The sequence below is a fragment of the Acanthochromis polyacanthus genome, chromosome 14, assembly GCF_021347895.1.
Source record: "Acanthochromis polyacanthus isolate Apoly-LR-REF ecotype Palm Island chromosome 14, KAUST_Apoly_ChrSc, whole genome shotgun sequence".
Classification (NCBI taxonomy): Eukaryota; Metazoa; Chordata; class Actinopteri; family Pomacentridae; genus Acanthochromis; species Acanthochromis polyacanthus.
In genome coordinates this window covers 28,914,094-28,929,362 of record NC_067126.1, presented here as the reverse complement: position 1 = coordinate 28,929,362, position 15,269 = coordinate 28,914,094, and the positions used below count along the sequence as shown (strand labels likewise).

General features: G+C 39.8%; 1 protein-coding gene across 1 annotated transcript; it reads right to left on the bottom strand.

Annotated features, from left to right (window-relative positions):
• Nucleotides 1–7,118: 7,118 nt before the first annotated feature.
• On the bottom strand, nt 7,119–15,131 carry si:dkeyp-118h9.7 (sacsin). Its single transcript, XM_051958869.1, has one exon. It carries the CDS (start codon nt 15,050–15,052, stop codon nt 7,850–7,852), a length of 7,203 nt encoding a protein of 2,400 aa, XP_051814829.1. The 5' UTR covers nt 15,053–15,131; the 3' UTR covers nt 7,119–7,849.
• Between the last annotated feature and the right edge of the window lie 138 nt (nt 15,132–15,269).

Sequence of the window (15,269 nt, the reverse complement as noted above, 5' to 3'; positions counted from 1 at the left end):
TTTTTCTCATTGTCGTCTTCAATAAAGTCTTTTTCCTCGTGTCAGGATGTGGTGAGACTCTTTCAGTCGCTGCAGACGTCCCTCATTGTGCATCTCCAGAGAAGAAACAGAAAAACTGGTCACTGCTTCAGCATCACAAACACTCTCCAGCATTCAGAGTGTTTTAGGAATTAATTCATTGTGTTGTGAACTTTGAAGGAGCAGAAACTTTACAGCTGCCAAAGATATGAGCTCCAATTCTGGATGTTTTTGGAAATGAACTTCATCAGATGAATAATTGATTTTTGCTGATAACTCTAATTAAATTACTGAAGAAATCTAACATAAAAACCTGTAAACTCTCAGGCAGCTTTTGTTAAAGTTTGTCTATAATTCTATCATCATGTTCTGGAACCAGGACTCTGCAGAAGTTCCTTCAATCAGATACTTGTGTGTTTCTATTTCAGGCTTCAGGTTTGAACGTACAGCAGAGGAATAGAAAGGAGTGATTTTAATATTTAAATCAGTCCAGTAAATGTTGGGAGTAAAAATGATTAAAATTTGGATTTAGATAGATTTGTGTCATAAATAATATTGTAGAGTCTCACTTAAATATATCCAAATTAGTTCAGTGGATTTACATTTTATAGAATATTTGATTTCTTAATCTCAATGCTGTAGAGTCTGACCCTAAATATTATAATGTAAATTTAAATTATATTGTGGTGCAGAGTCACAAACTGTAATCAGCTAAACTCACATGATAAATATCACTGCACAATCTTAACCTGAACATTCATATTATTGAGTTAAATTTACATAAATCATGATATTCTAGAGTCTTCACTGGAATATTTCTGACATGAATGTTTTTGTATTGTGCTGATAAACAACAATGACCCGACTTTCAGATAATATATTGTCTGTGATTGTGAGACTAAATTCCTCCACATTCTGGAACTTTCCCTGCAGCAGGTGAAGGAATAAATAAAAATAAAATCTGTTCATTTTTACATTATGCACATTTATTTATTCTTAATATCTCAGACTGAATGCTAGCTGTCAGTAAAAACAAACTCATCTGCTGGACTGCAATTCCCAAAACGGAAACATGGACAGAATTTAACACTCATGTATCCATGGCAACGCTAAAGTTTGTGCTTCTTACTGAAGTTCACAACACAAATAAAGATTTTAACGTGAAACTTCAGGGATGACTGCTGACCAAAAGCATTCTGATCAGTACTTTATGATCAATATCAGGACAGATGTTACAACTCCAGCTGTTCCATTAGACTGCAGTTATTCAGAGAGAAATTAAAACGTCACATTCCTCATAAAAACTAGATGGACTTTTATTAAATAAAGTGTTGGTGAATAAACAGACATTAAATGAGGAGATGTGAGACTTTCACAGCATGGATCCCCATCAACTGGATCTGCTGTTGATTCAGAGCTGAAAGTCAGAATGAACTGAGATAGAAAAGCTGCTTTGAGCTGCAACATTACGGTCTGACAGTCCAACACCATCACACTCAATACAGAGATTTTGTTTCCAACCAAGACTGGAATAAAAATTAGAATGTTATGAGGTTATTAATTAAACTAAATCCTTTCAGATGGAAGGATTTACTTATAAGTTCTAATTTAAATTTCAGTTGGAGCACTTTACATTCACAAAGAAAAACAGCGAAACCTTCAGAGCAGCATTTAATAAACCTAAAGCTTCCCTGTTGGCTCAATGGTGGAGTTTGTTCCTGAGCTTCTGAACCTTAAATCCAGTGAGAGGATCATCTTCAGTCAGAGACCTTCAAGACCTTCCATCGGCTGGACCAGATGTGGGATCAGCTCCCTCTGAACATCTGGATGACAGCAGAAAAGACATTCACCTACATCATTTTATAAAAGTAGCATGAACTTTATTAAAACTTGACATCAGTAATGAAAATAAATATTTTTATCTCATGTTGAAGTTAAATTGAAAGTCAATTTTAATGACAGTTTATCCTGAGAGGAGTGAGAATGGAGCTTTTCTTTCCTTTTTAGAATATTCCCTCAAAATATTCTGTTTGTTATTGGCTTTAGAAGCATTTTTCTTTACTTATTTATTTTTAGACACCTCAGACTGATGCACTTTGCTGGTTTGCAGATAATTTCATGTACAATGGCAACAAAGATCTTCTATTATAACATAACAAGAGCTGCAAACCTTCTCAACCATCTCTCAATCTGCAAAATTCCAACTGTGACAAAGAATTATCTGATGTAGTTATTATTATAATTTTTACTGAACCAGCCTTAGAATTAATAAAAATCTGTATATGGATATGATTTTCTCTGATGGGACCACGAAAACTGCATACAATAAAGTAAATATCTTCTGCTTTGCACACATGCTACACTTTTGTATCACTCTGGATGTCAGAGTAAAGGCAGACAGATCCAGCGATCAGCCACAACATTCTGACCACTGACAGCTGAACAGAACAACATCCACACTGCAAAAACTTAAAATCTTACCAAGTCAGAATGTCTCATCCCACTTCATTTAAGATAAATTCACTTAACAAGAGACATTTCAGCGAGACGGAGGGACTTGTTTTGAGACAATGCATCTGAAATATCTTGTTTTGAGTTGAATTTTACAAGAGAACTCAAAATAAGTTTAACCCTCATGTCGTCCTGCGGGTCAAAATTGAGTCGTTTAAAAGTTTGAAAACGTGAAAAAAAAATATATTTTCACAGTGAAACTTCTGTTTACATTTCCAATATTTTTGGGAAATTTATGAGCATTTTTTTTGGTGGGAAAAAATAAATGCTAAAAATGTTTAAGAACATTCAAAAACAAAAAGAAATCGACCAAGATCCAGTGAATTTCGCTGGATTCTAGTTGATTTTTATGTGAATGTTCTTAAAGACAATATTAGAAGTTTTACTGATATACATGGAATCACTTTAGATGTTTTTAAATTTCTTTTTGGAAGATTTGTCCTCATTTTTTGAAAATATTTACAAGAATTTTCTTGACAAATTTGAGGGATTTTTTTAGAATAAAACTTTTAAGGGAAACTTTTAAAAAATTATTAGAATTTTCTTCTTGAAGGTTTTGCAAACTTATAGAAATTTGGGAATTTTTTTGCTGAATTTTTCAGACAAGGAAACAATATTTTTTGATGCCTGTAAATGAGGACAACAGGAGGGTTAAAACATCTCAAATTAGGAGGTTACATGAAAGCAAAAACCTACTTTTAGTAAAAAACTGCTTTTTTCTTTTTGCATGTCTGGCTTGTTTTAAGACACCTAAGCTTGACAGTCCTTGAGCTAAAGCTAAAATATAGCTTAAAATAAGTTTTAGCTCATTTTAAGATGTCGATACTCTAAATATCATATCTTATTTCAAGAAATCTTACCAAGCTATTTTTCACTTGTTTTATTGGTAGATTTTTTTTTCACTTATTTCAAAGTAAGAGTTCCTTGAAATAAGTTTTTTTTTTTTCTTGTTTTGAGAGGGGCATTTTTTTCCCCAGTATGTCATCTTGTTCTAATGCAACGTTCTGCTGGGAAACCTGAAGTTCATGTGGATGTTTGACATGTGCCACCACCTAAACACCGCAGGACAAACAACCCCCTAGTCCCCATGGCAACAGCAGTCCTTGATGCCACCCTCAGCAGGACAAACTAAAACTGCTTAGGAGTGGTCCGAGGAACACGACAGAGCTCAGTTGTTCACCGGGGTTCTACACTCCCCACATCCAGATCTGATTGAGCATCTGTGGGATGGTCCAGGATCAGCCTGGTCTAGATAGGACCCACTCTGCAACCCACAGGATCCACAGGACATCCCCAGAGGTCCTGATGAACCACTGGGTCAGAGGAGTTTTAGCAGCATAAAGGGACCAACACAGTATTAGTCAGGTGGTCAGAATGTTAGACTGTTATATTGTCATGCAGATTATATGTTTAGTAAATGTTACCATCAATTAAAACATCCACATTGATCAGGAAAAAAAATTCAGAAACTGTGGGGTTAAACCTAAAAACACAGACCTCAACAGCAGTTTGTTTCAAAGCAGAACACCAGCCGGTTTTCACTAAAGAAGCTTTCAGAGCAACAATTAAATGACAGTTTAGTTCTCATTAAGTTCTCAGAGTCAACCAAAATACTGTACACACACATCAGGAAAATATTTTTTTAATAGATATTTCATTTGTATAAGTACTTCTATACATATAGATACCTCTGTCTGATCAAATCATGATAACTGTCCTGTTGTAGGACGTTTTCCCAACAGATGGCATTACCCTCATGAATGGAGCATCAACAGGTGACATCTACAACAGAACAGAAATGTCTGGAAGCCAGTGGCCACCACTTTGAGCACCTCTTCTAACTGTAGAGGCCAAAGATAACTTTGATTAATCTGGTGATGTCAGGATGTCAGATGACAGGAGCAGGAGTCATCCTCACTAATTCAGACACTGCTAGACTCTCAAACCTTCAACCTCACAGCCTCAAAACATCTTTGTAAGAAGCGTTGTGTTTCTAAATTCAGCTGTTTTACTACAAATACATGCAATAATAAATAAATACAATGGCTGGTTGTTAGTTTATTCACTATTAATATCACTTTACATATAGAAGACTAGATACCTAGCCTGCTGTCTTCTATATGTTCTATGGTCTGACCAATCACTGCTCTCTGGCTCCGCCCTCTGAGAATCTTGTTGTCATTTGGCTCCACACCTGCTGATGACCATTTTCAGCAAATCAAATCAAATCAAATCAAACTTTATTTATAGAGCACATTTCATACAAAGACTGTAACACAAAGTGCTGTACAACACTGAAAAACATTAAAAACAAGAAGACCCATCCCACCCTCCCTCGTGAAAAACGCCTCCATTGGGGCCGTCCACACCGGGAGGAGCTCCAGGCCATGCCCGTCAGAGGTGCCAGCACTCGGATCCCCCCGACCCCGACAGACACGGGGACCCCCACACCGAGGTGGGGAGCCCCCCCAACCAGCCAGGCCGAGGGGACCTGTAGACAACACCCCCAGCAGCAGACTAGACACAGCCCCCAGTGTGGAGGACCCCCTGAAGAAACAAGGGAGTTAAAATAAACAAAATAAACAAATAAGTAAATAAATAAATAAGGTATGGAAAGTTACTACAGTAAAAATACATAAGATAATAAATAAGTAATAATAAGAACATAAAATCAAGAAGGCTTAAAAGGTCAGTTAAAAGCCTGATTAAAAAGGTGAGTCTTTAACCTTCTTTTAAAAACAGTCTCTGCAGTCCTCCAGAGGTGGGGCTCATAGTGGCTAAATGCCGCCTTGCCGTTGTCGTAAATACATTTTCTTCTCAGATTAAGTCTTCTGTCTCAGTTTTAGGTTCCAATCAGTGAAAAATATACACCGTTAAAAATAATAGTTGCAGCATTCTCACGAATAAAAAACAGAAGAGTCTTGGAGCATTCTTCAGATTCAAAAATAAAAGTGTTTATTCCATTGTGCACAAGGTCCAAACACCGATGAGACGCCCCGGAGCTGTCTGGCTCTGCCCTCTGATGCCCGGTTTTCTATACTGTTTTGCTCTGGTGTGTGGAATTCTCTACACCTCCAGGCCACCCTTCTTTTATCATAAAACTCGTAAATCTGTCACTATTACCTTCCCTACTCCTTTGTTAAGGGTGTCTAAATGCTGGAAACTGCTGGGTACTCTTGAGTGTTGTGCTGAGGGGATTCCTCTCATCCTGGCTCCCTGCCCCTCCAATCATTACCCTCTGCAACTTTATGGAAGATACATTTAGGACAACAACAGGTGTCATTAAGTTAATGCCAGGGCATCTCATCCTTCTATGGACACAGAAGTTTTACACACCTGGCCTTGAGCACTTCAGCTTCCTAGTGGCCGCCTCAGCTGTTGGCCATGTGCCCAGACTGCCTGTTCATACACACATAATGCAGTCAGCATTTTGCTCTGCACACACATAATGCTCTTCTCACGTGTGTGCGGCCTTTGACACTTCTAACCTTATACCTGAAGGTTTTATGCTTTATTTGACACAACACCGTGAGTTTTTGCCCTGGCTTGTGGTATGGATAAAAGGCCACTGCCAGAGGACCTCAGGGTCCGCAAGGGTCGGTATGTTAAAAGGAGATCGGATAAATAAGAAGGCGCAAGGCCGTTGAGACATTTAAAAAACTAAGAAAGAACCTTAAAATCGATCCTGAAGCGGACAGGGAGCCAATGCAGCGACTTTAAAATTGGTGTAATGTGTTCCCCGCCCTCTGGTCCTCGTCAGCAGGCATGCTGCTGAGTTTTGCAGTAGTTGTAGATTTAAAATACTCTTTTTGGGAAGACCAGAGAGCAGGGCATTACAATAGTCTAAACGAGAGGAGATAAAAGCATGCATTGACACCTTCATGCTGGCCTGAGAGAGGAACAGGCGGACACTGACTATATTCTTAAGATGATAAAAACCTATTTTTGTTAGATTTTTAATGTGTGGGATAAAATTCAGCTCAGAGTCAAAAATAACACCCAGGTTTTTCACAGATTGTGCTGGTGTCAAATCTTGTAATTTAGATAAAAGTTTCTCTCTCTGGCTTTCAGGACCTATGACTAAAACCTCAGTTTTGTCCTGGTTGAGCTGTAGGAAGTTCGCTGCCATCCATGACTTAATGTCTAAAATACAATTTAAAAGGGAATCTATTTTCGATCTCAGAAAATGAAAAACTGACTTTTTTCATTTCTGTCTCTTACTGATTATGTTTTTGTTATTCTAAATATAAAATGAAAATAAAAGCATTTTTAAAATTTCATAAATCCCCTTTTGATCATAAAAAAGGAAAAACGCCTTGTATTTCAAATATAATTCTTGTATTTTAAAACGAAAATCAAATAACCACTCGTTTTTTGTTTTTCAATACCCGTTTCAGAACGGAAAATCCAATTGCCAGATAAATACACGGACCCTTAATGATTAAAGTAGTTTTTTTCTTTCATGTTACCTTTAAGACCACTTGAATAAACATCAGAAAACAGATGGAGAGAAAAAATATCAAACTTACGATAGTAATACTACCATACCTGAACACATCTTTCTATATTTAAAAAACAGAATACAAGAATTGCCGTTTCAACCTTTATTTTCTTTCTTTTTTTAATTTTCAAAAGTAAAAGGTAATGACAAAATCAATGAATTAAAGGTGACAAAATTCCACAAAATTTTTTTTTTGCAACTCCACCTTCATAACAAACTTATCCACAGACTATGCTGGCTCTCTGTAAACAGTTATAAATGCCTATAACACTGCAAAACAAACAGCCACGATAAAAACTTCAAACAATATTTTCTTGGTCCTCAGGTAGTCCTACCTGTTTACACCAGCAAAAGAATCTTTGATATTTTCATCTTCATCACAGTCATACAGTAAATATATGGTGATTCAGTAGTTTTTGTGAACCATAAACTATAACAAATTAGTACAGTGTTCATACTGGTCCTCAGTAAGTAGTCATAAACGTTTACATCATAGCAGAAAAATAATATTTGTTATTTGCATTTTTATAACAAATCTATACACTGATTACATTGATATTAGTAGATTATCATTGGTAAGAAGTTGTAAATTGCAACAATTGAAATAAATCAATCAGTGATAAAACTGGTCCTCTATGAAAAGTCATGAATGCATACAAGAATAAACAAAAAAAAGAAGCACATTCTCATAACAAAAATCATACAGTTTCATTTTTAGAATTAACATTGTGCTCACTTTGGTTCAGTTAAAGTTGTTTTCTTAACAGTAATTTTGGAAATATTACCACAACTTACGACATGTCTGTCTGTCTTTAATCCCTAATTCACATATTCCTCTACTTTACGGAGCAGCTCAGTTGCCTCGTTCAGCGCCAACATCTCATTCTCTGATCTGAACTGTCCGTGTGGAATGTGAGGATATGGATGGTGGTTGGGATATTGGGTCTTCTTGGGATCTACTCCCAGAGTCTTCAGTTTTTTCACTATCTGAGGCAGGTCTCTCAGCAGTGGACTGTAATGGGAGATTTGATTGGCAAAGGCTTCTATTGATCCGCTGTTGGGCTGTCGACCATTTCGTTTATACTCTGCAGCTATGAGAGACTTTTCCACTGCTTGATGGACTTTGAACAGACACCACTCTGTACTTCCCTTGCCAGTCTCTTTGTGAGCTGCATCGAGATCACAGCGAGCCTGTCTACACCAGCGCTCGGCCTCCTCTTTGTTGGGCCTTGGGATATTTTCATTGTAGCTCCAAAAGTTGTAGGAATGATGGCCTCTAAAGAATCTCTCTCGGCCTGTTCTGTGATGCCTGGCCTCCTCATTCCACTGCCGGTAGAAGTTTCTGAAATCTGAGAATCCACTTGAGTAGGACGAACCTGAAGATGTGCCTTTGCTTTTGCCAGTTCTGAGCTCTTCAAGGCGATTCTGCAAATACTTGAATGCCTCATTGGCGAGAGGTTTGCAGTCAGGATTTTTGTCAGGATGCCATCTCAGGTACAGTCGTTTGATGGCTTTCTTCCTCTCCTCCTCAGGAAGAGGCCAGATCTCCGCCAAATATTTGTCAATTTCCCTTTTTGCTTCGTCAAGAGAGCCAGGTAAGGAACTCGTTGATCGTTGGGAAGTATGCGGAACTGCTCCCGCTAGTAGCTCCAGCTCCATACACTCTGATTTTACTTTTTTCCCTTCTCGTTTCTCTTCTCGTTTAAACTGGTAAATGTCAAGACAACTGACTTCAACTGGCTCATCTTCTCCAATATCTATTTTGTATCTCCGTGACAAATATCCCAATTGCCCAGAAAGTTCTTCAACAATTACTGCATAAATGTACTTGTCGTTGTTGCTGTCAGTGCTGTAGCCGACATATTCTCCCACTTCAAAGTTGTTGAGGATGTTCATGTCCAGTGAATCATGCCAGTCCAGTGGAATCTCTGTCCCAGGGAGCGGTGGATCGCGAGGGAAGCTCTCACTTTCAGCAGTGTCACGGATCCCATTCTTAGCCAGAGCTTTCTGAACGTCTTCGATATTATCGCACATAAGAAGTTGTCCGAGCACTGGAAGGTGATATGATGCAATCCTGTTGCCTAAGAGAACATTAATCTCCTTTGTCAATGTCATATTTACTTCATTTATCACCTTAGGGGCCATGTCATCGTTGTGTTTTAAGTAAAAGATGCACCCTTGTTGCTGTCGGTTGACATAAACTTCCGTCTCACTGGTAGTTTTGGGTAGTGGCTCATTATCCAGCCATAGTGTTGTTTCAAGGGTTTTGCAGCAGATAATCTGAATTCCGCCAAAAGTCTTCTCACACATGGCAGTAGCTTCTTGCTGCAATACTTTGCCCTGAGACTGCTCTCTGATGAGGCAAATCAGTCCATGTCTAAAGGCTCTTGAGGAGAGATGTCTATCAAACCATCCCCTAAATTCACAACCAGTCCCAAGCTCACACAGCTGCATGTGTAATTCCACTATTCTTTCCTCAGTGACCTGAGACAGCATTTTAGGCTGGAATGACTGAGGCAGCAGTTTCAGCAGCTCATGGTGCTCATAGACATCCGTTCCCAAATGACATTTATCAAGTTTCTCAAGCAACAGGAACCTATCCTCAAGTGCTTCTTCTAACCTTTTGATCTCAAACACTGTGTCATTGTAGTAGAGTGTGTGTGATGGGTGTAATTTACCATCTACTGCAGGCAGATATAAAGTCTGAACACTGTCACTAAGTGTTTGGATTCTTTGAGTTTTCATGCACTGAAACAATTGCTCAACGGCCCGTTTCACAGTTTTCCGTTGGCCTGCATGAAGCTGTGATTTCTCACAGGAATCAGCATAAACTGCTGCCAGAACATTACAGTAGTGTGCTGCTGTAGGTTCGCTCTTCACACCAATTCTTTTAAAGAACTTTTCGAACAGGGCATATTCCGGAGGAATTTTGTACAAATATGGTCTGAACTCAAGATCATGGGGAAGTGAAAGACACACATCATCAGCTTTGAAAAGTTCTGTGTCTTTCTCCACCAGCACAACAGGAAGGCCAGCCAGTTGACGTTCATCAAAAGCATTTGCTTGCAGGTAGGCATATGCATTTCGAAACACATTTGCACGGGTTTTGATCACTGGACCAGTTTTACATGGTGACTGACAAATGTTCCTCATGTTGAGGACTACAGAGCTTGGAGGTGGTTCTTCATGAGCTCCTGCATTTTTCATCATTTGCAGCAGCTTTTGTGACTTAGAAACTGGCAAATCAATAATTGGCATTGAGGACCAAATCAGCTCTTGATGCTTTGAATCACTTTCGATCAAAGACCCTCTTATGCTAACAGTAGTTCCTTCTGCAGCAAATGGTTTGTGATATTTGCACAGTTCTTTTCGAATCATCACTGGAAAAATGAACTTGATGTCAGATATTCTCTGTAACAACTTCTCCTCTTTGTTTTTATCATTTTGGCGACTCACTTTGGTCAAGGCTTCTCGGAGAATTAATGATGATTTCTGCGACAGATCTTCAAGTCTGCTGTTTCCTTTTGCTTCTGACTCCAGCTGATGTGCAAAATTTATTATGTCATCTTCTGACACAACATGCCTCATTCCAAGTTCTCTGACCAGGTCTTTTGCTGGTTTTATTAAATACTGACTTCCTCCGCTCAGCTCAGTCCAAAATGTCTTTGGTACAAACCTCTCCTGGGGCAGCATTTTCTTGTAAAGCTCAATACTGTCATCAAAGTAGTATGATGCGGTCTCCAATCTACCTTGAGAACTGTGAATCAGCCTCACTGCCTTCATTTCAGAGATGATTGTCTCCCTGAACTTAGAAAAATTGCATTGATGTTGTAGTGACAGCACCAGTTTGAGACAGTGAATAATCTGCCTTTCTGTTAGTTTGTGTACAGCGGGCAGAATGAACTTCATGAAATACTCCAGATCATTCAGAATTGGAATTTTCAGCATTTGTGACAAAGTGAGGTTCTCTGGGTTGTTGCTGAGAAAAATACTGTTGCTGTCAGGCAAGGTAAACAGATCTGGAAATGTCCCTGAATATGTGCAGTTGAGCACAAACACCTGTTTCAATCCATCAATCCCTACTCGGCCACCGTGTGTCGTTTCAAATATCGGTAAGGATTTCAGCTTCCTCTTGTACTCTTGACTGTCTTCGGAGTTGGATACTCCAGACTGCAGGAAGTTCTGAAACTTACTCATTTCTTCACCTGAAAGCTTGGAAAACTCTGAGTGGTTCAGATGGTAGACCTGGTCCAACACTGAGCTTTTGTCTCTCACATCCAAGAGTTCTGGGTTTAGAGGTGAAGGCGCCAGTGGGTCTATGTCAGAGAAGAAGACGATATCAAGCTTCATAAAACCAAGTTTTAGAAGAATGCTTGACATGTCTTTTTCTAGGGTAGTCTGAATCACGTTAGACAAGCCCTTCATTGTTTGCAGCAGGTGCTTGTTGTTCAGCCTTGGACACACAACAGGTACAATGTAGCAGTCACTGAACAGGTCCCTCACATGGCTTAATGTCAGACTTTGCTCACCATCACCAAACACTGCAGGCTGGATTTGATTCGTTAAGAACCTCCAAAGCAATTTCAGCCACTTCAGCATTTTCTCATTTGGGATATGAAGACCACTGTTTGGATCAGTGTCACAGGTCTGAAGAAGTTGCTGGATCAACGGCTTCAAATATTTCGCTGCGCAGGGAACTGTCAACGTTTTGACAAGGTTAAAAGTTCCTAAAAGTTCAATGTATTTGTAGTTTGTCTTGCAGTCTGCAAATTGGTCCTCGTAGCCAACGAAAAGACCTTCATATCTTGATATCCATTTGGGAGATTGAGAGTTAAACACTCTCAAAACTTCATCTCTTGTGAGAAGGAGTGGAAGCCCATTGAATGAACTGGAATTGTCCTGAGTGTCCTTTTGCAAACTCGAATCTTTTAAGCAAAAACTCAAGAGCTCAGTACATCTTGTTCCATTTCTGATCAGAGTAGCAGCTATAGGCAATGGTAAATCCTCATCTGTTTGGATTGGATCATTCAGTGGTTTGTCTCTTAGGAAAGCTCGCACACTGCTGGCACTGACATCTTTCACTTCGATGCCAGCAGACTTGAAACTATTCCAAATCTTGAACATGACTGTGGAAAAAGGAACCAGTTTCATTCCAAGATCTTCCAGAATGGAATTAATCTTGTCATTTTCTGAGTGTGTCAGGTAAGGTGCCTCAGTTGATTCGGACTCACTAACGTTACACCAGTCAAAAGAGAATTCTTTGATTTTTTGTCCTGCAGTTTCACATGTTGATGTCCTCAACACTGGGATCACATCAAGGCATTTGTCTTTAACTGATCTATATACCTCGTGTATCATTTCGTGCCACTCTGGACCAACATCTTCTGTCACAACTGGCCAAAAACGCAAGTACAGACTGAAACAAGATTGGAGATTTGCAAAACGCACTTTCTTGACTGCAGTGCAACGGCTGATGTGATGTAGGAGATCTGCATAGAGTGGCGCAATGATGTTCTGTTTCAAAGACTCATTCCAGTTTGCTTTCACACTTTGGCCATCTTCCCTCCAAAGGCCTCTCCTAGCTGAATCTACCTCAAAGTTTCCATTGATATGTACAGGTAGTCCAGTTCTTCCTGGCAACCCTGGCAAGGGAAGTGAACAAAAGGCTGCTCCTTTAAAATCCATGTACCTTTCTGGTAATGAGCGTGAGGTTTTTGCGCTCATACATGCAGCTATTGCTGCTTGGGGAAGTTTGTCTGAGAGTTTCATTTCAACACTGTCTTTGAATGAGCCAAACTGCTCTGCAATGATCCATTTACTTTGTATCTTGTCAGAGGAGGAAATCAAGGTTTCATAAAAAACCTTCTGTGGTGTTGCTGGTGTGCCAGACTGTAGTGCACTTTGAAGTTGCTTTGTAAATGTCTCTTTTTCTTCTCTGCTCGTCTCTGCCAGACTCTTTTCAACCACAAAGATGGTTTCAAGTTTTCCTGAACGTTCATTGATTTCATGGACTTCAATTTTGCAGATGTTTTTCAGAAACAGAATGAGTCCCTCAGGGTCTTCAGACAGGGCAGAGCACAGTTCTCTCATGTCATCGTCAGTGACTTCTTGTGTCGATATTTTGGAGCTGTTTGCATTGGTACCCATCCTCAGAGGTAATCGGAACATGGTGCCCTTTTTGAGACAAAACCTGTCTGGGAGATAAGACTTGTAGACATCGATGCACATTTCCTTGAATTTGTCAGCAAGGTTATAGCCAATGCCATACCGTGGTTTGTCTGAATGTTTCTCAATGTATTTCTGATTGGGATCAAAAATGCAAAGTCTTTCATCTCCAGTTAGGATCGAAGGGCAGTCAGTCAGATGGTAAACAGAGTTGAAACCAACTCCATATTTTCCTATCTTCCCTGGGGAGTCGTGCTTTCCTCCTTCACCCAGCTGCTGAATGCCACGCAGGTCAGCATCAGAAAACACTTTGTTGTTGAACACACACAGAGCTGGACCCTGCAGATTGTTCCATCTCTTCCCAAATGTCTTTTCTCTGCCATGCTGTCGTTTGTCCCAAATGAAGTGGATCTCTGTCGCCTCTGCATCATCGGCATTTTGAATTAGCTCTTTAAGAATGTCCTTCTTTGATGGATAAGCTGAAATTATGTTTTTAATTCGAACAGTTAGTTGTTCCTGCTGTTCAAAATGGAAAGTATATGGTGACAGGTTGTCATTGATGCAGTGTTCCAGAGTATGATGCCTGGTTGTTTCGATTCCAAAGTGACGAGCCATAGCACGGGAGATATCCTCATGACATAATGTGACATTTGATGCGACTGGCATCCATGGGCTGTCATTGTACATTAACTCACTTGCAGGTTGTAGAAACCCATGCTGATTGGGTATCAGACAATCTCCTGATGTTTTCTCTTTGGTCTCATATATCCCTTTGGTTAATATTGTGTGGCAAATTGATAGATCCCTCTTTGGCAGGGGCTTGTTTCCATGTTGAGAATGCAGCTCTTGGAGCACAGTTAAAAACTGATTAACTGTAAATTTCTTTTGAACACCTACACTTTCCCAGAGATCCCTGAAACTAGAGAAGGCAGATGGAAGTACATGGAGATAGGGCTTTGCTTCAAATTCTTCATTTTCAGCTACACAGTTGACATTTACAAATGTACTGCCAACAAGGATAAATGGGAATGAATTCGCTGACTGCGAAATGAAGCTGGCATTCCCATTGTCATTTATCCACTGATTCAGAAACTTGTAGCACTCACATGCCATTTTGTGAAGCGCAGATGCATCCATTGATTTTGATTTCTTGCATGCTTTTTGCAGCTGTTGAAGCACTGTCTGTGGCTCTGGGCTGCTGCGAACTCCCAAAGTTTTTAGGACTGGATCAGTGTTGTGTATGTTCAGATTGGTACGATCCAGCACGGGTTGTGTCATGTTGACAAGTAGGGAGCAAATGTCACTGAAAACATCAATGGGCCTTTTAAGTGTTAAACTCCCTTTCATTTTTGTGTCTCCAGGGGAAAATGCTGGGAGAAATGCAGTCACCCTCAGTGTGTCCCAGTGAACAGAGTCTTCATGGTACATGTGATCCTTCATAAGTTCAAGAAGGCACTTTAAACGCACATAAGCTTTCTTTTTGTCAACACTCCAAGTCTGACTCACTGTGGCTGCTCTCTCTGTAATGTCTTCCAATGGAAGATGATCACTGGCCATTCCAAGCTCCAACAAGCGTTTGATCCTTTCCGGTGAACGAAAGTCCATTTTAGTACCACCAAGCAAGCGTCCCTCTTCTGGTTCAAAAAGACAGGCTGCTCTCCCTGATGGATTCACAAGTTTCTTGACATCCTGCAGCTGTCCGTCTGTTGTGGGTATGCATGGATAGCAGACCAGCAGAGTGTCAAGTTCTTTGATATGAAGATCAATGGCGTGCAGCACAAGAGTATCTCTCGTCTTAGCATCCATGGTATTGAGGTTTTGAACACTGCTTCTTGATAAAACTTCACCCAGTTCCATGTCCTGTTTTGTAGCACCTTTTCAAGGCCAGCTTGTTTGAAGCTATTTCTCAACCCCACTGGAAGAGGAACAACATTGTTGGGAGCTTTTGCATATTTCTTGCACACCTGTGCTGCAAGTGCACTGATGTCTTTCTCCTCTTCAATGCTTTCATGTAAAAATATGGCATTTTTCATTGAGCACCAATGTTCTCCATCACTAAACAGCTCTGGGCCAG

Excerpts from the sequence above, each read along its gene's own strand:
- si:dkeyp-118h9.7 (XM_051958869.1), bottom strand. The coding sequence starts at position 15,052 with ATGGAACTGGGTGAAGTTTTATCAAGAAGCAGTGTTCAAAACCTCAAT.